The sequence below is a fragment of the Fusarium graminearum genome, chromosome 3, assembly GCF_000240135.3.
Source record: "Fusarium graminearum PH-1 chromosome 3, whole genome shotgun sequence".
NCBI lineage: Eukaryota > Fungi > Ascomycota > Sordariomycetes > Hypocreales > Nectriaceae > Fusarium > Fusarium graminearum.
The window spans coordinates 728,640-754,036 of NC_026476.1; the positions used below are offsets into that span (position 1 = coordinate 728,640).

Below are 25,397 nucleotides of genomic sequence, written 5' to 3' on the forward strand. Positions count from 1 at the left end.
ATAGTGTTGTTTCGTTGTCTGATAGAGTGCTTGTGCTATTGTTGGCTCTTTTGCTCGAGAGGCTTTGGTCATACTCAAGCGGCGGGAGATAGTATTTATACATAGAAGTTTCAGGTAGACATGACCTAGATACGATATCACTGCTGGGTGTCAAGGGGTTACTGTATTTAAACAGGCATCTTGTCACAGGGCATATCACTCTTTAGTAGTTCTGAATGAGGGGGGTATATTGTTCATCTAGATAGACCAGCTACGAATAGCCATCTTCCCATCCGATACGATGCTGCGAGATGTTTACCCCCAAGCTCTGATCAACTCCCATGCCATCCTGCTTCCACCAGCTTGTATTGACCGCAGAATCAGTCGTCTCCGTTGATCTCAGGATCATCTTCAAAGCAAAAGACATGCGCCTTGTACCTGAACGTCTCCTCACAGAAGTGAACAGGAGATCGATCAAGTCCACCATCACGATGAGTCCGTGCAACGAGAAAAGCCAGAACAGTGCGTCCATGAGCAATCTTGATAGCTTCGTTGTACTCGTCGATAAAGTAGCATTCATTGTTGTTGTAATCCTCGCAGAGCATCTCCTTGAGACGGTCAAGATCAACATCGCGTCGTAAGATGATCTCGCTTCGCTTGACGGGCTCGCCCTTCTTGTCGCACCACAAAAAGGCAGTGTTGTCGTTGTCGTCACGCTTGACCGCGAGGTAGACTGTGGCGCGCTCCTTGCGGTACTTGGGGCAGGGGACAAGGTAGTCGCCGCCGGGGGGTTGGTTGCATTTAAGACGGCCGATTGAGATGGAGGATTCCACAAAAGTGTGTCTGGTCATGACGGGCATCGGGATGCGGTGTCCAGGAGACCAGTTTTCGAAGATCTTGCCCCAGAGCTCTTCCATGCCCGCGTTTCTCAGGATGGCTCGCTGAGCGTCGTTGAGGTCGGGAGGAGCCATTGTCGCGCTGCGTCGCGGAAGCATGTTGCAGTGTGATGAGTCGAGTGGCTTACGATGGTGAGTCCTTGCTCAGTGTCCTGGCCTGTATCCTTGGGATGAAGCGGATGAAGAGAAAAGTCTCTGACGAAGTGGCTCATAGCCTCTTTTATATCTGGGGTTGTCTGCTGTCAAACGCTGCTGGGCAATCGAGTGAACTACAAACATGCAAGATCCACGTTTGTTTGAGAGCGATGCCTATCAAACGAGGATTTATCACGATGCTAGGCAACTAAACATACCTAGTTGCTGCAGCGTTCGATTCACGTGCCACTGCGTTTTGTTTACATTGATCAGGCCTCCGCACCAAAAAGAATATTATAGAAGACCGCGGTTCGTTTGCAAATATGCCATTGACAAACCCCTCTCGAACGGTAATTAAAGTAACAGAATTGTAAGAATTCTGGCACTATGGTGGCATTGCGCCCATCGCAGCAACACACAGCCATTGCTTTGGCATCATGAAGTCACACTCGACAGCCTGTAGCTTCGAACTGTCTTTGAGAAGTAGTCAGTGGTAGCCATAGTAGTAGATAAATGCCCCTTAAATAAATTATACCAGTTCAAAAAAAGCCTGTCATTGCTTCTTATGTGACTTGCGTGCCATCTGATTGTCAAAGGGGATTTGGTGCATATAGAGACATGACAAATACGCTCAATACCATGGTAATCGTAATTGCTCTCCTCAATATCTACAAGTAAATTGACAGCCTGTATCACTTCTTATGGGCCTTCCGCGCATATGATTACGCTAATCGATCGGGAAACCAGTCAATCAGGCAAGACATCACAAACATCAGAGACCTTCAGTAATGATAATCGTAATTGTACTAATTAATATCTACAGTGAATAGGTATAACATAACTCATACATCGTAAAGACATGCTCAGGCCTTGACAAGGGTAACCTTGGTCTCCTCCTTCAAGTTCCTGCTGCTGAATCCAACACGGATGGTGAACTCGCCCTCAGGAATGACCCACTGCTGGGAAATGATATCCCAGTAGCTGAGATCACGGCGCATCAGCTCAAAGCTGACACTCTTGCTCTCGCCAGCCTCGAGGAAGACCTTCTCGAATCCACGGAGCTGCTTGGGGGGAGTACCCTTGGGGGCGCTCTCGGGGAAGCTGACGTAGAGCTGAGGAACGGTGGCGCCGTCGACCTTGCCGCTGTTGGCAACGGAAACGGTAACGTTGTAGATGCTCTCCCAGAGGGCGGGGTTACCACCGGGCTGGACGGGGAGGGCCTCGGGCATGGCGGTGATGTCGTCAGCGAGAGGCTCAGCGGAGATGTCGGAGATCTCAAAGGTGGAGTAAGACAGACCGAAACCGAACTCGTAGCGGACAGACATGTTCTGGGCGTCAAAGTAGCGGTAGTCAATCTCGAGCTTCTCGTCGAACCAAGACTGCCAGTCGTCGGTGCCGGTGGTGTTGATGGCAGTGGTGGGAGGGGCGTTGTAGTCGGTACCGTTCAAGGCAATGGTGTAGGGAAGACGACCGGAGGGGTTGACATCACCGTAGAGGAGGTCGACGAGGGAGTTGCCAGACTCCTCACCGGGGTAGTGGGCGGCGAGGATGGCGGTAACGTTGGGGTGGTCGGCCCAGGGGAGAGTGTTGATACCGGAGGAGTGAGTGACAACGACGGTGTTGTTGCAAGACTTGGCGACAGATAGGACAACCTCGTCACCATTCCAGTCGACGCTGAGGTGTCCACGATCAGCACCCTCGGTAGCCCAGGTCTTGAGGAAGACAAGGCAGACATCAGGAAGAGCAGGGATCCAGAGGTCAGTGACGTTGGAAGTGGTGATGAGTGTGTTGTTCATCCACTGCTGAACAAGAGTTCCGTCTTGCTTAGCGCGGGCGTTGATGGCAGTAAGGGGAGAGACGAGGTAAGTGAGACGACCAGTTCCGGAACCACCACCAACGACAAGGTTACCAAACTCAAAGTCCTGTTGGTTGTAGAAACCCTCGGTGATATCACCAGCATCGTTACCAAAGACGGCAATGGACTTGGGCTTCTTGAGGGGAAGGGCGTTGTTCTCGTTCTTGAGGAGGACAGTAGACTCGGCGCCGTGCTTGCGGATCAGGGCACCGTGGTCACCGCGGACGTCACGGCTGCGGGTACCGGTAAAGTTGAACTCCTTGAGCCAGGTCTTTCGGGGGGAGAAAGTGTTGAGGTCGGCGCTGGACTCGTCGACAGAGGGGTAGTCCTCCTTGTCCTGGCCGAGCCAGAAGTAAGGAGTCATGATGCGCATAATCATGTCGTCGACACGAGCCTCCTCGAGGGTGCCGTTGGTGACGGCGCGGGTCAGGTTACCGCCAAAGAAAGAACCAGCCTTGAAGTCCATACCGTAGGCGCCAATGCCACCGGGCATGTCCATGTCGAGACCGCTCTCGATGGTAGCAACACCGGCGTGGGTGCCACCCCAATCAGACATGACATAACCCTGGAAACCGAGCTCGTCGCGCAAGATTCCGTTGAGGAGCTTGGAGTTTTGACAGCTGTAAGAGCCGTTGAGACGCTGGTAGGCGCACATGAAGCTGGAAGCCTTGGCATGGGCGGCGTTGGCAAAGGGCCAAAGGTAAAGCTCGTGCATGGTTCGGTCGTCCATGTTGGAGGAGAGAGCCTCCTCGTCGACCTCGCCGACGTAGCCATCCTTCTTGAAGGTGGGGTTTCGCATAACCTCCTGCTCGTTACCGATAAAGTGCTTGGCAGTGGCCTGGACACCGGCGTCCTGGTGACCGTTGATGGTGTGCTCCATGGCGACACCGGTCAGGTAGGGGTCGGGAGAGAAGCCCTCCCAGTTGCGGCCAGAGTAGGCAGAACGTCCAAGAGGACCGGCGACGGGTCCGAGAAGGATATGGGCACCCTTGGCCTTGAACTCTTGACCCAATGCGAGACCGCGCTGGTAGAGAAGGTCCTTGTCCCAGGACGATGCGGCGGAAACACCAGCAGAAAAAACACTGGCGTAGTCGGCGACTCGGATAGCGAGGGGACCGTCATGGAGACAGAGACCCTTGAAGCCGAGACGAGGAATGGCGATAATGTTTCCAACACAGGGACCGGGAGTACCAGTGACCATGTCGGCCTTTTCCTCGAGGGTCAGCTTGGCGAGGAACTCCTTGGCTTTGGCGAAGCCCTCTTCCCATCCTTTGCCAGTAGCATAGGCTGTGATGTTAGCAAACAAATTGGTGTTTGGGGTAGCTGGACATACTTGAGTTGTAGTGAGGCGAGTGGCCATATTGTCCAAGGATGGTAGTGTTCTTGGGTTGAACCCAGCTGAAGGCCTCCTCGTCGCGAGCACTACCACCAAAGTTCTGGGCGCTCACACCGGTGGCCAACAGGCCAGAGACCAGCACGGACCGAAGGCTAGCCATTGTGGAAGAGGGGAGGAGAGTTGGAATGGCGCTCTGTGATGATGATCCTTTTTTCCATGGTAGGCGAACGTTGAAGTTTATATATCCCAGTTTCCGGTAACAGCAGGTTCGTCCCTCGGCGCATGCCCGCCGTTGCGAGAAATTATCACCCCAACAAGTGCGTCATTGTAAAAAAGCTAGCGTCGTCCGAGCTGGTTCTTGAACGACAAGAGGAGCTGTGCGGGGATGGCGATGCGGAGTAGAGTCGATTGTCTTGTGATGGCATTCCCAGTTTACGAGGTTGTACCCTGGTCTGGGTCCCATCGGCGAACTTTGGTTGATTTCTGCCGTAGCTTAACCGGTGCTACTGTGCTTGTCCAATGGGATTCTGGGGTGCTGCAGAAAGTAGAAGTATATGGGTTTGATGGTGTCATTGTTTGCTGAAAGAAGAGATCGCAAGTCATGTCTGCTAACTCGAGTTGGTCTGGTGATGTCTGGAACCTGTAAAGCCTGGGGAAGGACATCTCCACAAGTTTAATAATACGGCCGTCAATACCACCGAGAGACCGAGGATTATCCAGACATTAAATAAGTTTTTGTCCTTCTATTCTCTCTCCTCCAGTCGTAGTCTGGTAGTCTCTAGGTCTAATTGCCGGGGGTTTAGTGCGTCGTTGACAGTCTGGGGGAAGGGCCGGGGTTCAGTTTTCTTCTCCGCAATTGAATTCGGCCCTGTTGTGGGCTCTCATGCGGAGTATTTCAACGGACGACGACAAACTCACCCGGTGTACAATGAAATACTTGGGAAATAGTGATACAATCACTTGTTTGCTGGTCACTCTCCTGTCTCTCCCTGCCCGTTTTCTCCCCCGCGAAATCACCTCACGGTAATCGGACAGGACATCGACCCAGTACAGTGGCCTGGTGACGCCCTAGGTTGCAGCGATACTTTTGGGTCCCTTAGACCGCTGTCACTTGGGCGTGATTGTCAGGCCTTCCCAGTTCACGTGAGGGTCTGACTTTTGTTGACTGACAATGGATGCCGTTCAGAACTGCCGTCTTTTCCTCAATGTCTCCCATCCTTTACGGTGGATATTCGGACCTTTGACAGTCGATGTGCATGATTCTTAACCATCAACGCTTCATAATGGTTGCTTCGGATATACGCTTGCATCCGAAAAAAACTCAATTCCAAGAGTCTCGTGCCGTCGATAGTGGCTGTTTAACGTTGTAGCATGCTTGACTCGAGTGGATATAGATCCCTGTATTTATTGACTCGGAAATTAACGGTTCGTCAGAATGGTAGGTTGACTGTTGACCGGTTACAAGGTGGCTGGCTAGGCTTCCATTGAGATGCAGAATTTGCTCTCAAGATCTGGTGATCTGGATGTGGTGCATTAACGAGGCCATCACGTCGTGTGCCTATCATCTGTAATTTATGTCTCTAATTAATGAAATGAACTGATCAATGCCATAACTACAGTGGCTTGAATAGAGTGCTTACACTAAAATCCACTGTCAGCTAGCGCGAACCGTTCTGTGGTCATAGAGGAGCCTGATCACCTGAAAGTTTCATACAAACAAGCACGATGGACATTCAATTGGGGTTAAAAGAGTGAATTGGCATTCAAAAGAGCGAATTGATCTAAAAGAGCGACATGGTCTATAACCAGAACAAAAAAACAATATCCTCTAGGGTAAACTTTTCCTTTAACATCTCAATCCATGACGTCCATCCAAACCTCGGCTTGCTTTCCAAGAAGCCACTAGCCTAAGTTCCCGGCTCGGCGAACCATGGAACAGTTTAGACCTAAACTGGACAGCCTAGGATTCTGGGGTTAGGCTGGCGGGCTGACCGAGCTAGACCTTACCTAGACCCTTGCCAGAAGGGTTGCATTTGTTGCATGTCAGGCAGGAAACATACTGGGACGAATCCTGTAGTTTCTTCATACACTCTTCTGTGCTGCAGAAGGACTTGACGGAGGCGTAGGTGATCAGGCGGCGGCATTGCTCGCAGATCATGGCGGTGGTCGACAACTGACACATTTTGACGGTTTGTTTGGTTGTTTGGTTGTTTGGTGAGTGATTTGTGTAGAATGTGTGTGTGGATGTGTCTGTTGGTTAGAGATGTTGGTGAAGAAGGAGATTGCTGATGCTATTGGGTTTCTTTTAAAGGACTCTGGAGATTCAATTTGCAAGAGATGGAACAAAGACACACAGCGAACATGCATGCATATGTTGTAAGGATACAAGTTGATTGCAGTTGAACAAGGGGATGTGATTTCACTGTTCGTTTGTTCAACGCTTTGTTCATCGCTAACTAGTTGAAAAGCCTTGCAAAAATCATGGAAAACACAGTAGATGGCATGTATCAACGTGCACGTCTGAAAGACCACTTGGAATCGGTAATACTTGAACCAACACCACGGACAAACACGTTGCGCAGTACAAGCAGAGACGGTACAATTGTAGATAACTCTGGAATGTCCTGCCGTTTGACAAAAAGGAACAGAAGGAATGAACGTCCCATGGCGACTTCCTTTCAACTATTGCAGTGCTGTACTTTCTATATCGGCTCAACAAAAAGAAAGCCGTGTTTTCTTCTTTCATCAACAAGCCAACTTCAACACAGTTACGCCAGCAGCCCTTATACGCAGTTATACACCAATAACTATCATCAACATCATGTGTACCAGAACGTTTGAAATCCACCACTGTGAGAGCTGTAAAAGCTATCTGGAGACCAAGAGCACCGAAACACAATGTCCAGAAGCCACCAAAGAAAATAAAGCATGCTCATGCCCCCAACTCATCTCTGGGACCCTCTACCTCGGCAAATACGTATGCAAGAGGTGTATAACAATACCGGAGGCAAGGAGGAAAGGATTGAAGCTGAAGCGGAAGCGGGACCTAGATGATGATGGAGCGGAATATCGGGACGATTGATTGAGTGCATGCAAACGAGTCAGCAAAAGAATATCAAATTAAATTCATTAAACTACTGTTACTGCGTGAAACCAAAGCATCCAATCTTGAACCCTAATACAATGATACCAGGACCTGCAATCGCTGCAATGTGACCTGCTGACCATTTGCGTCGTGGGAACGATACGCTTTGAACAATGTTTCCCGTTTCTTGCTTCATCGCAGTAAGTGGACTCTACTGCTTTTTCGCAGACTTTACCGCATTTTTCGCAGGTCAAACTGATGTTTGAGATTTTGCACATGATGAAAGAGTTGGGCGTGGTGTTGTGTAGCGGGATAGTAAGTGTGGTTTGGTGGTGTGGTGGGACAGCAGTCGGATGAGCGCGCTGGATGGGATTTATATGGGAAAATAGCTGCCGCTACTCATCACTTGATAGATAGATAAATGAACGAATGTACAACAAGATTACGGAATCAGATATGGCTACGGCTATGGATAGATGCTACCACTTGCCCTTGATGTGCCTCTAGATTGACGTTGCGGTCTTGAATTATGTGCAATTAGGAATAGCACACATTCACTACACTTGTTTTTCAGGATGATAATTTCACATTCAGATCAACTTTAATTTAGGGACAACTAGTATCAATTGATGCTCTACATACTTGACTCCATGCCATCCCAACTTTATCCCCGGCTCTGAGGCTCTGCTAAAGGTCTGCTGCAGCTACACCCAAAGCCGTCACATTCCAAGACAGTGATCAAGATATCTTCGAGAAGACACTTCATCACATCACGAATCAACCCCTTTCCATTAGAACTTGGTGCATTCTGTCTTGGCCATGGTGTTAAATACGGTCGATTCCACAGGCGTACACTGGTCCGTGTTGGCTTCGGCACAGGGGACATGAATAATGTAGTCTTCGACTACTCGGCTACAGCCCTCACAGATTATCATAACAATCGTACTGGAACACATACTGGAAAGCCTTTGCTTTCGGTGGTGAAAGTTTGGTGGTGAAAGCTTGGTAAATACTGAGTGATGTGTTGAGATGTTGTGTCGAAATGGATACTCAGTGTTGATGGTTTGGAATCGAGGGCGGAGAGAAAAGGGTATTTATACTGAGTTGCTTAGTGTTTAGGGAATGTTAAGTATCTTCTGTTCAATAGCATCGTTCGAATGGAAGCTGGGTGTATTAACGTGGACAGTATACACAAATGGACACAAGTGGGTGAAAGGTAAGGATAAATACGCTGTTCCAGACGAGTATTGGAAACACTATTTACCTTGAGCTGTTCGGGTCCTACAGTAGCCCTTCAAAAGTAAACAAGCATACTAATTGTCCCACATCCATTGTGTGAACCCAAGTCCATACCATTGGTAGTCGCCCAAACTTCGCTAGTCCATACTCCAAATGTTTGAGATGAACCGCTTATTCCTCCTTGGACTTCATCTTTGACTCCTTGGACTCATCCTTTGACTTCTTCTTGAACATGCCCTTGCATTTGCATATGCACCTGCACTCCTTCTTGGAATCTGTCTTGGGTTCGTCCTTGGTTTCGTCCTTGAGGTTGTCCTTGAGTTCCTCCTTTGGTTCGTCCTTGGGTTGATCCCTGGGCTCGTGCTTCGGTTCCTCTTTGGGCTCCTCCTTGATCTCTTGAACAGACTCTCCACTGTGATCCCTAATCTTCATCAACTCCAGTTCCTTCGTGAGCCAATAATCCAGCTCTCGGTTGAGTCTGTCGTCTCGCCTAAAAGCGTTAGTATTCGTCATAAACAACCCCAAAACATGCAAAACTCACTCCTTCTGGTCCGGATCGACTCTACCGACCAAGTACATTTTTCTGGTCTTTTCGAGAGCAGGGCTGCCAACATACTCATATGGAACCTTCTTGCTCTGTTGGGACCTGGTGCGGTTTTCAACATCGTGGGCTGAACCAGGAGCAACGTCTGGCTTGCCGGTAAAGGGAAGAGGGCTGTCAGCGGGCAAAAAGGGGCAGCGGCTGCAGAGGTCGGGCTCGCATCTGATGATATCAAGTTGTTCGAGGCAGCCGCAGCGTTTCCCCCAGCGGTAACGATCGCACTCGGTGATTATGGAGTCGCCGAGGAAGATGAGGTTGGAGCAGCGGCTGCAGATGTATTTCTTTGTCTTTTGTTCGCACATGGTGGAGGCGTGGACGTGTTGCTTCAATGGGTGATTTTTGTGAAAGAATCTGAATGATTGAAGAGAGAGAGTATTTGTTAGCAATTCAGTTCCAAAAAGAATGATGATGAATTGTGAACAATTATTAAGTTTATGGATTTCGCATTTGTAAACAAGCCGTTTGGCACTGGCACTGAGAAAACAGCAAGAGCTATCACCAGCCAACACTGCCACAACCAACAAACAGATTCAGAAGGAGGGACTGGTAAATCAGTGCATTTATTGACTACTAAGGTAGGCAGTACCTATCTAATATCCAGTCGCGTTTCTTCAACCCATAAAAGGCCAATTTTATGCGAAAGGATTGCTAGGATTGTAGGGGATTTGAGGGACCATTTCTGGAAGATCGTATAAGCAATTGTCACAATATTCTTGATCGTTCCAGATAACTTCAGAGTATCCAAGCCCGCAAGAACCAAACTTTCTTGACCGCGTCTTTTTTGCCCTGTCGCAGCGAGCACCATGAGTCTCGAAGCGCATTCTGTTGCCGCATTGAGCACACATGAAGTGGATTACTATATCGTAGCACATGTTGATTTATGGATTTGAGTTAGTCTGCAAAGCATCGGAACTTAGAAAGGTTGGAGTATTTATGGGGGAAGAATGAGACAGTGACAATATTTCACACGTCGAGGGACCACACAAATTACATATCAACTATTCAGTATTGGCTGGAAATATCTAATGAAGCAGTCCACTGAGCATGATCACTGATAACCTCCTTGATAATAGTACGGATAGTGAATACCCAAAGGATCTACAGGGGTAGGAGGAGGAGGCTCTGAGCAACCGTCACAGACCTCTTGGTTGTTCCATACTGTCGCCGAATATTCTCTCCCACAAGAAAATGCCTTTCTACTTTGTGTTTGCTTCGAGTTGCTGCACTGGCAGTCGTGTCTTTCATAGCCCATGCGTTGATTGCAAACGGCGCACATATACTGTATCGTTATACGGTAGCACATTTTGGAGTTCTATGGAGGGTAGGTGAGTTTTTGGTGGTTTGAGTGTCGATAGTCGGCGCTTAAATAGTTGAATATTCTCTATTTATGCCGATATGATTCAACAACAGAAAATGGTTACCAGTCACAGATACCATGATGTGGGAATCAGTGCTATTCGGTTGCATCAAGTCACAGTATGTATCTCTGAACCACACATGCTTTTGATCTGTTTTATTGAGAATCGATTCAATATGAGAAATCTCGCTTTATTAACTGCACTGTCAAATCAAAGATCCAAATTCCAACAAAAACGTCCAGACGCACGCAGTCGCGCCGTCTCGTGAAACGATGATAGCCCGAAAGGTTCTTCCAAGTCAACTTACCCATCCCTGATACCTATTTCAATTTGGGATGATCAGCTCAATAACCGTCCGCCGAGGAACCGTGCATTCCATGCAAGTATTATCCTGATGCCATATCGTCTGCGGATACTCCCTGCCGCAAGATGCAAATCGTCGTTGTCCTGCTTGTAACTGTATTGCTCTCGCTTTATTGCATTCCAGACCGTGTTTCTCGAAATCGTAACGGTAAGAGCAGATGCTGCACAAATAGTGGATGGTGATGTCGTGGCACATGTTGGATGCGTTGTGTTTTTGATTTTTCGATGCGTATTTTCAAAGTCAGTATCGATGAGGAAGATGGGAACGAGCTTTGCGGAGGATGAAAAAAAGAAGAAAAACGAGACAATTTGAATAAAACCAACGACAGACATTCAGACATGGTGTACCATCTTTGTCGACATCATCTGTATCTCTCGACTGTAAAGTTCGTGTTGTTCTCTGATTCAGAGACAGCCGAACTTTAAAGAATGAACAGTCGCACAACAAAGTGCAGTGACAGACATGAGCCATGTTGGTGATGTGAAGAGGCCGACCAGTTTCAAACCAACAGAGTTCCACCTCATTCCACAGCCTTCTGCCCCCAAACTAACTCAAGTTGACCTTGTTCCACTTCCTCTCATCTGGCGGACACTGCTGACAATACTCAGAAACACGAGCGACCTCGCCATCCTCCGTGTAACCGCACGAGCCCATCGACTTTGATTCAGTTTGCAGAGCCTGCTCACAAATCTCCCACGCGTAGCCTTTTCTGATGCAGCATCTGCAGTAGATGCAGTAGAAGTGCGTGTATTGTTCGGTGCACATGTTGTTTGTGGTGAGGTATTTATTTTTATGATACGTGACAGAAGGGTGAGTTGAAAGAGGCCTTGTGACGAAGAATGCCTTGTTCGTGGCAGGATTTATAATGCAGATGAATGAGGCTGTGGCCGCTGGATGTTCGCTAGGCATCCATTCATGCAACAGGGGTTTGTTCGGCTCAGCGAAACTAGCTAATCATCAATCATCTTTTAATGCAATCTTACCAAAGATCCGAAACGAGGCCTCCCCAATGGTGTGGACGCACGTTGCAATCACTTGGTGCGTCTCATAAGCTGGTTCGGTGGTTATAGTCCAATTAATCCGACTGTAGAACAAGATGGGTATGCATGTATCCATAACGTGCAGCAAAAAGTAATCTTCTAAGTCAGTTTCGGAGACAAGGCCGCCGAAAGGCACCAGGTAAGAAGCCGGCACTGGGGAGGAATCCCGGCGAGGAGATGAAAAGTACCGCGGCCGCCTTTCGCTCTGTCATCGCGGTACTCCTCTGCTTCCTCGCCGCGGCCCTCCTCCTCTGTACCATTATGCCTTTGCCATCTCTGAAATCAAGATGCACCTGGTGTCCCATAACATCGTTGACGAGGTGACGGTAGAGGGCGGGAAGACCTTACGAGTGGGTGCCCTGCGATGCTGGTTAATCGCCGAGTTTGCATTTTCACAAGACCCAAGAAGGCTCTATGAAAGCAGCAATAGCAGTAGACCGAGATGTCACAACAGAAGCAGCAACCATTCGGAGTTTGCTCTGGTCATATTAGGTGGTCGATGCGCTTGATCTTCCGCAATTGGATAATTTGGCATGATGCCCGTGAATGGTCTTTTGAAATTCTTACTTGTTGACGTTGCAAACACGGTAGAAGCCCAGTTACTATCTGATTGCATATGTTAGCATCACCAAGCGAAAAGGGACATTAAATAGCTCACAGTGGCTTTCGTGATTCATTTGACCTGGTTGGCACTGAAAACGGGAGGTGTGTTGTGCGGATGCTCACTATATGTCTGAGATAACAAACTATACTAGAGACACTAAGATCGTACCAATAGCTCCTGATGTTTTGTTTTCACCGGGTCCGGAGTCTCATAATCACCCCAAGTTACATCCCATCCCTGCTCAGCAAGGTAATTCTTCCAAACAAGGTCTTCTTTGTCCAGCTGCTTTTCACCATCCTGTAGAACAAACCAGGCATTCAACGCTCCAATTACTGCAAAGCCGGAGCCTACCAAAAAGGCAACTTGGTTACCCTTGACGGGATCGGCGTATGAGCTGAGTATGGCAGTAAAGACTTGAGTGCCTATAGCAGCTCCGGCCTTGGACCACGCTGAGATGAATCCCATCGTGTGACCTCGCACAGAGGTTGGGAATGGCTCAGTTGCCATAATGACAACCGTGCTGTAGGCAAACAGGTCAGCAAAGTATCTAATTACGCATAGGGATTCACTTACCTTCCTGGGCCAACCTCACCTAGGGTAAGGAAGATTCCATAGAGAACCACAAACAGTGGGAAGACCTTTTGGATCTTCTCATTGGCACCTCCAAGAACAAATCCAAGGATCGCCTGTAGGGTATAGCCCAGCGCCATGGTCTTTCTCCTTCCAATTCGATCAGAAAGAAATCCTCCAATAAACGGACCAGGAAGATAGAAACTGTTGATAAGCGCGCCCCAGCCCAGATTCTGAACAAGTGAATTGGATGCATTGACTCGAGATATAATAACAGAACTGAAGATACCAAATGGAATAGAGATCCAGTTGTAGAGGAACCAGCTGAAAGCAGCACCAAAGATTCGTCGCCAATACTTTTTGAAGATCAATGTATAAGGAGTCTTCTGCTTTCGCATAGCAGACTTTCGATAGGCGGTAGACATTCGCATCCTAAGACGGAACCAGAAAATTGTGAGAGGAGGAATAGCACCAAGTCCGAACGACAATCTCCAGACAAGCTCATAGCGATCAGTCCTTTGGTTGACGCATAGTAGTAGGATCAGGGGAACAAGAGCGGCAAAGGTATATCCCAAACCAGCTGATAAGTCTGCAACCATGGCAAACATGAAGCCACGGGATTTGCGGAAGTGGCTTGCCTCATCAGAAGCCTCCAGTGCACCAGCACCCGAGACAGGATATTCACCACCAGCTCCGACACCAGCGATTCCACGAGCGATGACGAGCATCCATAAGAGGCCAGAGTCAGATGTTCCGCTGGCGCCAGTACTGAGCGCGATTCCGACGACTAGGATGATAGTTGTCATGACTGCTCCTGTCTTGCGGCCTAGCTGGTCTACCAAAACGCCAAAGCCAATCATACCGACGATCATGCCGATAAGAAAGGCGTTGGATAGACGAGAAGACATCATACTTGTTAGGGCATCTGGGTACAGAGATGTGAACAAGAGCTCGAGATTACCGATGACTCCTGCGTTGCTGGTGTAACGTTGGTAAACTGACATTGTTGAGATACCAGAAGATTATGGACTAGACTTACTATCCATCCGAACCTAAGGCGAGACCTGAAAAGATCATCATCAGATACACCGACACCTTGGAGTAGAAGGTTTGCTTCTCAGAGTGGCTCACACCAATCTCAACATTTTGTGTGCCTTTCTCTTCAATCTTTGCGTCATGAGGCTCGCCATTGGAGACGTTCGGGCTGGTATGGAGGGTTGACATCGTAAATGATGTTTTGTGATGAGGGAATGAGATACAAATGCCGTTGCCATAAATCAACCTTTAGTACTCAGATTTAAAGCAAGGCTTGAAGAATGGAGAATACATGGGGAATCACCCGGTTGGATACTTTAATGAGGGAAAATGGTTCATTGAGAAGATAGGTCAAGACATCGGCAAAGTCGGCCATTCTTGCCGGTTCCTTGCTTTAGTAGATATGTTCTCTTATTATCTACATTGTCGGTATATCCGACGGCAGCAGATAACCGAATTTAGACGCATGAAGGCGTGGTACCCTGTATAGCGTTATTTTATCAGTACATGTAGATCATGTAAAGAGGGGATTAGCAAGTGATAAGATGCGGAGAATGCGCCTCGCATACTAGAACTGGAGCCGAATGCTACGCATACCAGGTAACGTTTACCAAGAAGGGAAGTTTATCTATTGAATGTTTCATTGAGAATCAGAACGTCGGCGAATGATAAGATAGGCCAACCTCGTCGCTTCCCCGCCTCGTATCTAGAGGGCGATGATCAGTTCCCACAGGACAACAGACATTAGCTACAAGAGGAAAGCCTTGGCTCTTGTCACCTTGTTTACTCGAAATAGGCTGGGCTGTCATGTCAGTCACTTCATAAATCAAACATTTGCAATTATCTCATCAACCATGCAGCTTGAACCCATCGACATCATCTTTCATGCACCCATCACATTGAGTGATGGCGTCGTCCTGTCAGCCATGATATGGCTTCCCAAAGATGCAGAGTCATACCCTGTACCCGCCATTCTAGAGTATCTGCCTTATCGCAAAAGCGACATGACTGCTGTCCGGGATGCTATGAATCATCCTTATGTGGCGGCACATGGTTATGCGTGTGTCCGTGTAGATATGCGTGGCACAGGCGACTCTCAAGGGCTGTTGTTGGGCGAGTACCTCAAGCAAGAACAGGACGACGCCCTCGAGATCTTGAAATGGATTGCTGCTCAGAAATGGTGTACCGGGGCAATTGGAATGATTGGCATTTCCTGGGGTGGTTTCAATGGACTACAAGTCGCTGCTCGGCGACCGCCTGAGCTTCGCGCTGTCATCACCATGTGCTCAACAGACGACCGCTACAACGACGATATTCACTACATGGGTGGCTGTGTATTGACTGAGAATCTCACTTGGGCCGCATCCATGCTATCCATCAACTCCTCCCCTCCAGACCCAGCTCTGGTTGGAGACGAGTGGCGTGACTTGTGGTTGAAACGACTCGAGTCTGGTGGATTCTATGCCAAGGAGTGGCACGAAAACCAACGTCGGAACGATTTCTGGAAGCATGCTTCTGTCTGCGAGGACTACAGCTCTATTCAGTGTCCCGTCTATCTCGTGGGAGGATGGATGGATCCCTACACCAATACCATATTCAGGATGCTGGAAAACCTCAAAGTTCCGCGAAAGGGCCTCGTCGGACCGTGGGGCCATAAATATCCAAACTTTGGATACCCGGGACCACAGATTGGGTTCTTACAGGAATCCATCAGATGGTGGGATAAATGGTTAAAAGGGATTGAGACGGGGATTATGCATGAGCCCATGCTGCGGTGTTTCCTGTCCGAGACAACTCGGCCTGCGCCTTATGTTGAAACTCGGCCTGGTACTTGGGTTGCCGAGGATAGCTGGTCTGACGACAAATGTACCTTCAAGCACATGAGTCTGTCTCCAGGAAAACTGACCAGTGGAGAATCGAATAGCCTTGATAAGATTGATATTTGTTCTCCGCAAACTCTCGGCTTCGCTGGTGGTAGGTGGTTGATTTTTGGCGTCGAAGGCGAAGGACCCGCAGACCAACGTCTGGAGGCTGGTGGTTCTCTCATATTCGATACAGAGCCCTTTGCAAAACCGACAGACTTTCTTGGGCCCCCAGCCTTAGACTTACGCATCGCAAGCAACAAGCCAAACGCCTTGATAGCAGCGACATTGTCGGAAGTCTTACCAGACGGTGCAGTCACCAAGATCTCCCACGGACTCCTCAACCTCACACATCGACAAGGCCATCAAGACTTAGAGCCTCTCCAGCCAGGTAAATTCTACGAGGTTACTCTCAAGTTGAATCATTTTGGAAATCGCATCAGCCCTGGGAGTCGTCTCCGTCTTGCGCTGTCGTCAACATATTTCCCCATGGTATGGCCATCACCTGAAGTCACTACTCTCACCATCGACTGCGCCCAAAGTGGCCTCGACTTACCAATCCGACAAGACAATCCGCTCGACTCGCAACTTAGACCTTTCAGGCCAGCGGTCAATGGCGCTTTATCCCAAACGGAACTACGGCCTGTGAACCACAAAACATTCGTCAACCAGGACTGGGATACCCAAGAGACTGCTCTTCACGTTGACTGGGACGACGGCAAATGGAAAATTGACCAGACTGGTTGGGTCTACGGCTGGTGGACCACGACAAAGGCCAGCGTGTTGCCGGATGATCCCTTGTCAGCATGCGTCGAGCAGCGTTGGGAAAGGGAGTTTGAGCGGGATCAGATAAAGCTTCAGCAAGAGGGCTGGGTTAGAATGAGGATGAAAAAGACGAGTATGATTATTACGGCATATGTTGATGCGTTTGAACAAGGAGAGAAGATCTTTAGCCGTAACTACAAATTTGAAGTTATGAGAGACTATATATAGGAAATTGAATTTGGACTATGGCTAGTGGGTAGCAGAATAGTTGACCTCTCAAGTCGAAGTGTACAAAAATAAATAGCCTAAAGGACATAGTCTAAGTAGCATAAGGTGATCTACTAATTTCGTCTCTTATGCTTCCAACGGCCAATTTTTCTGATATCCTGAGGTATGGCTACTAGATAGAGAGTACTAATGAAAACAAATGATGCCAAAGTCTACCTTGAGATGCCATACATAATAGAATCAAGTCTCCCATTCTGAATCGCGCCCTTCAGTACAAACCCATCCATAAAAGCTCATCCTTATCCTCGTCCCATTCATCGTAACATCCATCACTACCTACAAATTCTACCTTGACATCATCCCATCTCAAGAACTGTTTCTTACCGAGGTTTGTACGGCCATAGGATGTCACAGGAAAGATAATTGGGGGGATGTATACCGTCCTTTGATCCGTCCAATCGTCAATACAACAGGTATCCTTACCGTTCTTGTATTTCCGAAGTTTCAATCCCATGTGGTCGCATATTACTGTCCCCAGAAATGCAATAATGCTAGGCACTCCTCGATTCCATCCCCATGTATGGCCCGATTGGCTGTTTGCCGTCGGTACGCGAGCTGCCCCAGAACTCTCCAAGCGTCCAGTCGCGTTGTGGGATGATGAAGCTCTTCTCCAGGTCTGCCTTGATGCCTGGTTCAGTAGGCCGGCCCCTCATCACAGACTTGTAGTCGAGTCCAACCCACCCTCGGAGTGTGAGGAAAATCATAAAGACGTCGATCATGGCGTGCCCAAAAACGTCGTTTGCGTATACTGTCGTTATTGGCGGCGCGTAGTAATTGATTGTTGGTCTGAATCCCGCCCACGCCAACATCTGCCGTACTGCCACTGCTACAAGCTTGACGATTTCGTTTCTGACACTTCCTGGACCTGCTGCGAAGTAAATGTACAATGACCAGGTATTCGTATCCAGCAGGAAGGTCGGGTAGTACAATTCACCGTTCTCCCCCTTTGCTTCCACTACGTTGACGAGAAGGCGTTTTCTGTTGAGATGCATACGAAGATAATGACGTGTCGAAAAGCCCATTCGAACATCTCCGTGAACAGCACCGTGGGGGAAGTCGCACTCCAAAGCTTCTCGACTTGAGAGAATCAAATACGATACGACCTTCAAGTGGTTGATCTCTATAGGTGCGGCCCCTGTATGTACTACTGATCCGAGACCACTACACGCAAGCAGTAGTATTGAAAGTAGTCCCTTTGCCGACGGTGTTTGACCTTGGGCCATTGGCGAAAATGCTTTCCACCATATGTCGTTGATTTCAACTGCTGTTAGAGTTCGTCGATACTCTGGATCTTCTAGAGGCAAAGTTTGAATGTATTTCCATACCCATTGTTCGTTACTGGGCGAAGACGTGACGTTCAGCTGTGTTTCATCACTACGTCTGAGGCCCATCCATAATGGTCGTCGGGCGTCGAACTGGTCTGCTTCGGAGAGAATGTTCTTCAATATCTCATCAGGAACATGAGACACTACTCCCACTTGGCCCACCAGTGTGTCCCGCGTTCGAGATGAATTTTGTCGAAGGCCATCAAACCATGGAGGAGACATGTCTTCAATTGGTTCGTTTTCCTTTAGCTTGGGTACCAAGGTTGACGGTGGTGTAGAGACTAAATTGGCGTTAGCGAGTGAACAACAGTGTTTGGAAATTTTAGATACACTTACCGATAACTTAGGATGTAGATAAGTGACAGATTGTGATGGTCTGATTTCGTGATGCGGTTGAGAGATGTGGAGAGGAAGATCCAATATCAAGAACAGTCGCTCCTTATGTACAATAATGATCCATTAACTCATGTATTGCTGCCTATCAATACAGGTGCCGCTTGTCTTCTGGTCTTTACACCAGGTACACGAAATAACAATACAACTGCTGGCCTGCCGTAAAGGCTTAATCCGAGTGGTCTAACATGCAAGGAATCAGGACACTTCATTTCTTTGAGTCACAACAAGTGCAGGTTGTAATTATTATTACCACCTGATTTGTAAATATATAAGCCCTTTGTTACGTTAGTTGTACACGATCATAAAGACTCATCCTTACGTTGTCTAACTATACACCTAAATAAAGTCTAAAAGTTTGACAAAGAACCATGTGCTTCGAAACAACAGAGATCACTCGCTGCAAGACGTGTAGAAGGCAGATCAATACAGTTGTTTGGGTCCAGCATTGCCCTCGATCTATTGGTATTACTGACCACAAGCAATGTCCTATCGGAGTGTTTGCTACTACCAAGGATCTTATAGGAGAACGTGCGGCGTGCGAGAAGGTTCGTGAGGAAGAGGAACGGAAGAAACGTCTAGGGAAGAAATAAGATGTCCAGGCGGGGTGAGTATCCTGAGGCAGAATACACTTCTACAATATAACTCCCGTACCTAACTGATATAGAATAAACAGACATGAGGCATTCGTTTTGTGTAGTCAATATCCATTCATGTCTTCTTGTCGATGAAGTGCAGTGTTTCACATGGAGCTTGTGACATTTCATAGGTGATTGATCTAATTTAACGTTGCTGTGATTTTATGCGCAGACAAAAGATAATCTGGCTACTCCGATTCACATTTGATACAGCATATCATGAAATCGATCACGTGAGGGGTGAATATAAAAGCCTTGTAAATATCCCACTCCTTCAACCTTTCATTGTCTAAACATATATTTATAAAACTACTACAAACTCCAGACAACTACACCATGTGTCTTCTAGTGTGCGCGACGTATACCTGCACCGCATGTGGTCATCATATCAAAACGGACACTCGGGTACAGGTATGCCCTGGGGCTATCGCCAATGATTACCGAAACTGCACATTCGAATTTGTAAGTACAGACCTGCATTACAAAGAAGAATGTCAACGTTGTAAAAGGTGGAGGGGAAAAGAAGAGGAACGGAAGAGACACCTGGCGGCGGCGTAGGATGTCTGGGAAGAGTGAACATCTATAGGTAAAATATGATTCAATGATATAGCTCCTTTGACTGACACAGAACTCATTGACTGTTCACATGAACACTACCATAAATGTTTGAATGTTTTACTCATTCGATCTTTTCAGGGATACAAGCTTAAAAGTAATGAATATTTACAAAAAAGACAATTTCTTTCTTTTCTCATAATGTTTTCTGCTACTTCCTACTACAAAGTATGCTACAATATCTAGCCCCATATCCAACATACAAAGTCGATCATACAATTCAAAAACTCGAGACAAAGAACACCATGTGCTGGCAAACAACTGTCACCACCCGGTGTGGTAATTGCAACTATCTCCTGAAAGAAATAAAATTTGTGGACAAGTGTCTAAACGCAGAAGGAGATGAATGTAAAGATGGTGCGTTCAAACGACTTGTACAAGACCCAAAAGGAGAGCGTGGCGATTGCAGAAGGATGAGAGAAGACAGAGAATTGGCAGAGAAAAAGGCTGTATTTGCTGAACTGAGAATGTATGGTCTGCTGGGATTGTTGCGTGGTTATTAGACAGGGCGCGATGTGTTGGGAGTGCTGGTTTGTTAGATAGTTGGTGTTTCTACGGTAGAGAAATGGAATAAGCTGATTTAGAGACATGCATTATGACTCACGTACTGAACAGATCATGAATGGATATATTCTGACACTGGAGTGTCAAGCAAGGCCATAAGCTGTCGCGGTGCCTGGCACTGGCAAACTCCTGACAGTGAGGCTGGATTATCGCCAATTCATCAACGCTGCTTTAGGCACCATAAAAGTAAAATTCGACATTCCTCCATCACCTCCATCCTGAAGCTACCTTTCAAAACTTAACTGTTCATCGACACAGCCAGTGCTTGGTAGATGCATTGCTTTGCCTAGCTGAACATCACCCCTTTGCTCTTCGAGCTTCTTTCAAATAATTCGCCGATCTCTGCAGGAAAGATCAGCGGGTATTTACAGCAAAAGTCTTGCACCGACGCGACACTGCTTCGAGCTTCATCTTCAACACTCCCAGACGAACAATCTTTGTGATCCCAAGACATCACCGTTGATCAAAGAACAAGTATAAAGGTAAGGGATTGCCTCTTTGTTTGCCGCGCTGCTCCCGCCAAATACTAACAAAGAAACACAGCCCAAACAATCGTCTGAAAACAAACACAATCACCGATAATGTGTGAACACCGAATTATCTGGCGCCACTGCACCACCTGTCGAAAGCGCGCTTCCATTCCCCTCCGACACAACGTCAACTGCGAAAATGTCAACAACTGGAAACTCGGCCTGTGCGCCACTGGTCTCCGCGAGCGCGAGATTGAAGAACATGTGGAATGCATAGGCTGCCACAACAAACGGGTCTCCAAGGAGGCGAAAGAGCGGCAACGTTTGTGGGAGAAGGCTTGGCCTGGTCCTGATCAGCTGGGTGAATCGCGGGTGAAGGCTGAGATGAAGAATGCTGCTACACAAACTGTGGAAGAATGGCCCAAGACGGCAGCGAGCAAGCAAGGTATTCGCGGAGACGAAACCCCTGTGCCGAATACTCGCGTTCAGATCGTCTATAATGACGATGATGAGAATGAGAATCGCAGACAGATGAGGTCGACGAAGGAGTATCAAGACGGGGCGAAGAATGTCTTCAACAAGCTCTGCAAAGCCTCTATAATTTGAACATACTCTGATTCTTTTTTTCTACCGAGAACTGTGTTTCATTTTCTTTTGGTAGACACACAAAGCTGGATCATGGGACCAAAGATTCCAAGTATAAATAGCTCAGTAAACCACGAAGAAATCCAACTCCATAATTTCCCAAACATGTAACAACAGCCCATAATACATTACTTCCAGAACAATCATACAGCAATGTGTCTCAACACAGTAACCTACAGTAAATGCACCTGCGGCAGGACTTGGAACAAAGTTGATGCACTCGAGTACTGTGAGGAGGCAAGTAAGGAGAAGAGTGAAGCTTGCAAGAAAGGAGTTGAGTTGAAAGACGAGCCCACGGAGGTTATATACGCCATATGTCTTCAGAATCGAAATAAGAAGCTTGTAAGCTTTAGTGACGATGTCGAGCAGATACCCTCGCCTGATTCGGGATGCGTAGCCTATTAGTTAGAGAAGGCCATGACAGTTGATAGATACATAGTCTAGGGCTCTTACGTACAATTAAGAATGTTCCATTGATTTCTAATGAAAAACGGCATCGACTGGTGCCTACAGATGCAAATGAATAATTGTTCGGTCATGTGATCGATGGGTGTGGTTTTGTTTCTCTTTCTACCCACCAATATCTCATTTCAAAAATATTCTCACAACAATAACCGCCAGCGAATTCATAGAAAGATTTCTTTTTATTAACAACTAAACTTCCTACCATTCGCCATCATTCAACATGGCATCTCAGATCAATGGTAAATATCGTCTCCGTCGCGATAATACCCGCTAAGCATTCACTAATGACCTGTCAATAGATAAAGGTTCTGCGCATGCACTTGCCGAAATGAATCGTGCAATTCCTGAATTGAAGCGTGTAATTGCTCGTGATGAGCGTCTTATCACTTATATCAAGGCTTCCCTGGAATACAAAGAGGCTGCTATATCTCACTGGGAAGTAGTCATGGCTCAAGATGAGGCTACCGATAGCACCGAGACCACGCGCAGCCATGCTGAGCTTCAACGCAACATTTCCGAGGCTATACGCAAGGCTGCCGAAGCTAAACGTCTCCATGAAGTGGCAGTAGCAAACTATCGACTTACCGACGGCATCCATATAACTTCTGTTGCCCAAGACTCGGATCATGTTGCTCAAAAAGAGACAGAGAGTTCGGGTGCAGCAGCCGTACCAAGGCTCAATTTGCCGCCGTTCTTGTGCCCGAGAACATGTTCAGACTAAACCCTGGGAATATAAATGGTGCAGCCGTTGAAACCATATTCAAACATTGTCGTGGCCATGGCCGATCTCTCGCTAAGCAAGGAAGTACGTGGCTCACACTTGGGCTCGCCAAGTTTGTTATCCACTACCTAGAGCAAAGGCGTCAAGGAATCAATGCCCTCGATGGTATCGTGGATTTTAGCGAAGAAGGTGCAGCTAGTTTGCAAAGGCTGATTCACAACATCCAATGCGTATTTGCTACACATAAGGCTGAAGTTGTCTTTGCCAGTATGTCAAGTGAACAGGGAGACTTGACAGAAGATGAGAAGTGGCTATTCCACCTCCACCTGTTGAAAGCCTACCTGCCACGGCTGTCTGCATTCCATTACACGGCCAGTGGAAGCCTTGCCTCTATGTACTACCGATCCATGGCTCCCTGCGAGGTGCGCTCAAATGAGTATACGCTGCTGTCGCTCATGGACACCACGTCGCTAATAAATCCGTCCGAGCGCACGATAATGTTCGGCGTCACCCACAACTTGTCTCGATCTTCTGCAGGTATCGGGTTGTTTGATTGGTTAATGATCCCCGCTGAGGTTATTGACGACTGGCGGGTACTGAATAGAGTCAATCTGTACGAGGTTATTCGCCCAAGAATTCATCATGAGGGAAAGAACAACATTGAAGTTGATGAGGAGGACTACAAGCCGTGAGAGAACATATAGCACAGTGGGTTTTAACGACTTTCATTTCGAGAATGCAATACAATACCTCTATGAAATTTCTTTTGTCTGATGCGTGACTTCCTTTTGTGTCGTGTACCTTCCTTTTTTTGTGTTTTGTCTGTGCCTTCCTTTAGAGTACAACAGTGATGTAATCCCAAACCCAATGTGCAACGTCCATGCTTCGACGTGCAAGCTGCAACCTACAACTGTTCATTCAAGACAAAAATAATCTCCAAGATATCGAAATTTCGTTTCCTGATATGGATTTGTCCGCTCGGGCTACTCGGACTGCCGAGATGCCTATGCCCTAGGGAGAAGATCAGATAAAGCTGATTGATGTACATCAAGTAATTCCCTCTATGAGCTATGCTCGCGCCTACCTAAACTTTTGCTTCGCCTAGAGAGTAGCAAGGTCATGCAGCAGTATAGATTTCGCGTTGTTGATACTGTCAACACTCTCATGCAGATGGGCTATGCGCTAACTCCTACATAGCATGTCACCCAGCGCTATCAGTAGCATCATCAAGAGAACTGTTGCCTTCGATGAAATTATTAAAGGTCTTCATTGCTACGCAAAGCCATCAGAACTTGAGGGCAAGGTCCCTGGTGTCTATGTTATTGGCTTGAGCTGATATAACGCCAATGGATTCCTCAATATTGACGACATGGAGACCTTTATCACATGGCTGGAACGGAACATTGAAGGGTACTTCGTCTATACCAAGGGAGAGAGATTTTATGGCACTGGATCTAAAACCTAGTCTTTTTAAGAACACGCGATTCAACGCTTGAAGGATGTTTTTTTATGCTGGATGCAATCCATCAGCCAAACCCATCTTTGTCGAAAAAGATAGAGAGATTCCAAGAATACAAGCCTTGATCAGAACCCTCCAGAGCATGTGTGACAGAAGTCTATAATCGTGTCATCTTCCGGTCCACAGGAAGCGATAAGCACACCTTATCGAGGATGCTCTGTTGCGAACGGTATGGGGGTATCTGTATGTAACCAAATACTGCTCGGGGCTGGCCGCGAGGAACGTTTGGAAGCTCGCGCAAGCTTTCCAACATCTCTTCGAGGTTTGGGTGTGCCTCCTATGAAGATCGAGTTGAAGACATAGTCTGTGGTACTGGAAGAATGGTCAGCTTGATCATCTTCAAAAAATAAATTTTCTGATTGAATACCGTTGAAACGCGTGTGTGCAGCAGGGAAACAGTACATTGAGGATCTTGTAAGATAGAAAATGTCTGATTCAATATAGAGCTGTGGACACAAGCTGGGCACGGACGACTTTGAACCGATAAAAGCTTTTTATAATATATATATAAAGAGGGGCATTATATAGCACAAGGAAGAATCTTATTTTCGTTAGATATGTAAAGTAAATTTTGACATTGACTAAGATATGAAAAGTGTATAGTTTATAATAAACAGATCACTGAAGGTAGAGAATTGGTCCCAGCAGTGGGAATTTCTCTCCTCTATATACGTCAAATTCTTGTATTCACATCTATTTTGTCTGACCTAGGTACTTTTTGCTTGCCTTGACCTTTGTCGCTTGTTTTAACAAGCCTGCTTAGTTTGCGAGACAATTGTCAATAATAATACATTTTATGGACAAAGAACAGTAACTGTAAGAGCAACACCCAGTTGACAATCGTATTTGGCGCCTTAGTTGCCAGGACCCAATACAATTACCCGATCCAGAAATCACTCACTGGTTCATTGGCCTGTGATAATGCTACCCCCAGTAGTGTCGTTTCATCGGGCGAGTTAGGTATGACGGAGGGTAAGACAGTGGATTGTTGTGGAGTCCAGGCCCGAACTTAATTTGACGACCTTCTTCA

The 25,397-nt window shown here is 47.2% G+C and overlaps 11 protein-coding genes across 11 annotated transcripts; 5 read left to right on the forward strand and 6 right to left on the reverse strand.

The window, feature by feature from the left end:
* Window positions 1-359: 359 nt before the first annotated feature.
* FGSG_04952 (uncharacterized protein) lies at window positions 360-950 on the reverse strand (the record flags this gene model as incomplete). The annotated part of the gene is made up of 1 exon (XM_011325121.1): window positions 360-950. One exon carries the CDS (start codon window positions 948-950, stop codon window positions 360-362), a length of 591 nt encoding a protein of 196 aa, XP_011323423.1.
* Window positions 951-1,873: 923 nt separating this feature from the next.
* Window positions 1,874-4,361, reverse strand: FGSG_04953 (uncharacterized protein; the record flags this gene model as incomplete). The annotated part of the gene is made up of 2 exons (XM_011325122.1): window positions 1,874-4,152; window positions 4,199-4,361. 2 exons carry the CDS (start codon window positions 4,359-4,361, stop codon window positions 1,874-1,876), a joined length of 2,442 nt encoding a protein of 813 aa, XP_011323424.1.
* Window positions 4,362-5,631: 1,270 nt separating this feature from the next.
* On the reverse strand, window positions 5,632-6,383 carry FGSG_04954 (uncharacterized protein; the record flags this gene model as incomplete). The annotated part of the gene is made up of 2 exons (XM_011325123.1): window positions 5,632-5,759; window positions 6,209-6,383. 2 exons carry the CDS (start codon window positions 6,381-6,383, stop codon window positions 5,632-5,634), a joined length of 303 nt encoding a protein of 100 aa, XP_011323425.1.
* Window positions 6,384-7,459: 1,076 nt separating this feature from the next.
* Window positions 7,460-7,793, forward strand: FGSG_04955 (uncharacterized protein; the record flags this gene model as incomplete). Its single annotated transcript, XM_011325124.1, has 3 exons — window positions 7,460-7,486; window positions 7,515-7,601; window positions 7,704-7,793. The coding sequence occupies 3 exons, from the start codon at window positions 7,460-7,462 to the stop codon at window positions 7,791-7,793; spliced, it is 204 nt and encodes a 67-aa protein (XP_011323426.1).
* A 703-nt stretch (window positions 7,794-8,496) lies between these two features.
* FGSG_04956 (uncharacterized protein) lies at window positions 8,497-9,428 on the reverse strand (the record flags this gene model as incomplete). Its single annotated transcript, XM_011325125.1, has 2 exons — window positions 8,497-9,015; window positions 9,067-9,428. 2 exons carry the CDS (start codon window positions 9,426-9,428, stop codon window positions 8,697-8,699), a joined length of 681 nt encoding a protein of 226 aa, XP_011323427.1. The 3' UTR covers window positions 8,497-8,696.
* A 3,220-nt stretch (window positions 9,429-12,648) lies between these two features.
* Window positions 12,649-14,286, reverse strand: FGSG_04957 (uncharacterized protein; the record flags this gene model as incomplete). Its single annotated transcript, XM_011325126.1, has 3 exons — window positions 12,649-13,012; window positions 13,066-14,040; window positions 14,102-14,286. The coding sequence occupies 3 exons, from the start codon at window positions 14,284-14,286 to the stop codon at window positions 12,649-12,651; spliced, it is 1,524 nt and encodes a 507-aa protein (XP_011323428.1).
* Window positions 14,287-15,101: 815 nt separating this feature from the next.
* On the forward strand, window positions 15,102-16,952 carry FGSG_04958 (uncharacterized protein; the record flags this gene model as incomplete). The annotated part of the gene is made up of 1 exon (XM_011325127.1): window positions 15,102-16,952. The coding sequence occupies one exon, from the start codon at window positions 15,102-15,104 to the stop codon at window positions 16,950-16,952; it is 1,851 nt and encodes a 616-aa protein (XP_011323429.1).
* Window positions 16,953-17,503: 551 nt separating this feature from the next.
* Window positions 17,504-18,559, reverse strand: FGSG_04959 (uncharacterized protein; the record flags this gene model as incomplete). The annotated part of the gene is made up of 1 exon (XM_011325128.1): window positions 17,504-18,559. The coding sequence occupies one exon, from the start codon at window positions 18,557-18,559 to the stop codon at window positions 17,504-17,506; it is 1,056 nt and encodes a 351-aa protein (XP_011323430.1).
* A 1,145-nt stretch (window positions 18,560-19,704) lies between these two features.
* On the forward strand, window positions 19,705-20,283 carry FGSG_12654 (uncharacterized protein; the record flags this gene model as incomplete). Its single annotated transcript, XM_011325129.1, is given in 3 exon segments — window positions 19,705-19,830; window positions 20,065-20,151; window positions 20,170-20,283. 3 exon segments carry the CDS (start codon window positions 19,705-19,707, stop codon window positions 20,281-20,283), a joined length of 327 nt encoding a protein of 108 aa, XP_011323431.1.
* Window positions 20,284-21,128: 845 nt separating this feature from the next.
* On the forward strand, window positions 21,129-21,623 carry FGSG_04960 (uncharacterized protein; the record flags this gene model as incomplete). Its single annotated transcript, XM_011325130.1, has 1 exon — window positions 21,129-21,623. One exon carries the CDS (start codon window positions 21,129-21,131, stop codon window positions 21,621-21,623), a length of 495 nt encoding a protein of 164 aa, XP_011323432.1.
* A 724-nt stretch (window positions 21,624-22,347) lies between these two features.
* On the forward strand, window positions 22,348-23,540 carry FGSG_04961 (uncharacterized protein; the record flags this gene model as incomplete). The annotated part of the gene is made up of 3 exons (XM_011325131.1): window positions 22,348-22,366; window positions 22,427-22,783; window positions 22,873-23,540. The coding sequence occupies 3 exons, from the start codon at window positions 22,348-22,350 to the stop codon at window positions 23,538-23,540; spliced, it is 1,044 nt and encodes a 347-aa protein (XP_011323433.1).
* Window positions 23,541-25,397: the final 1,857 nt, after the last annotated feature.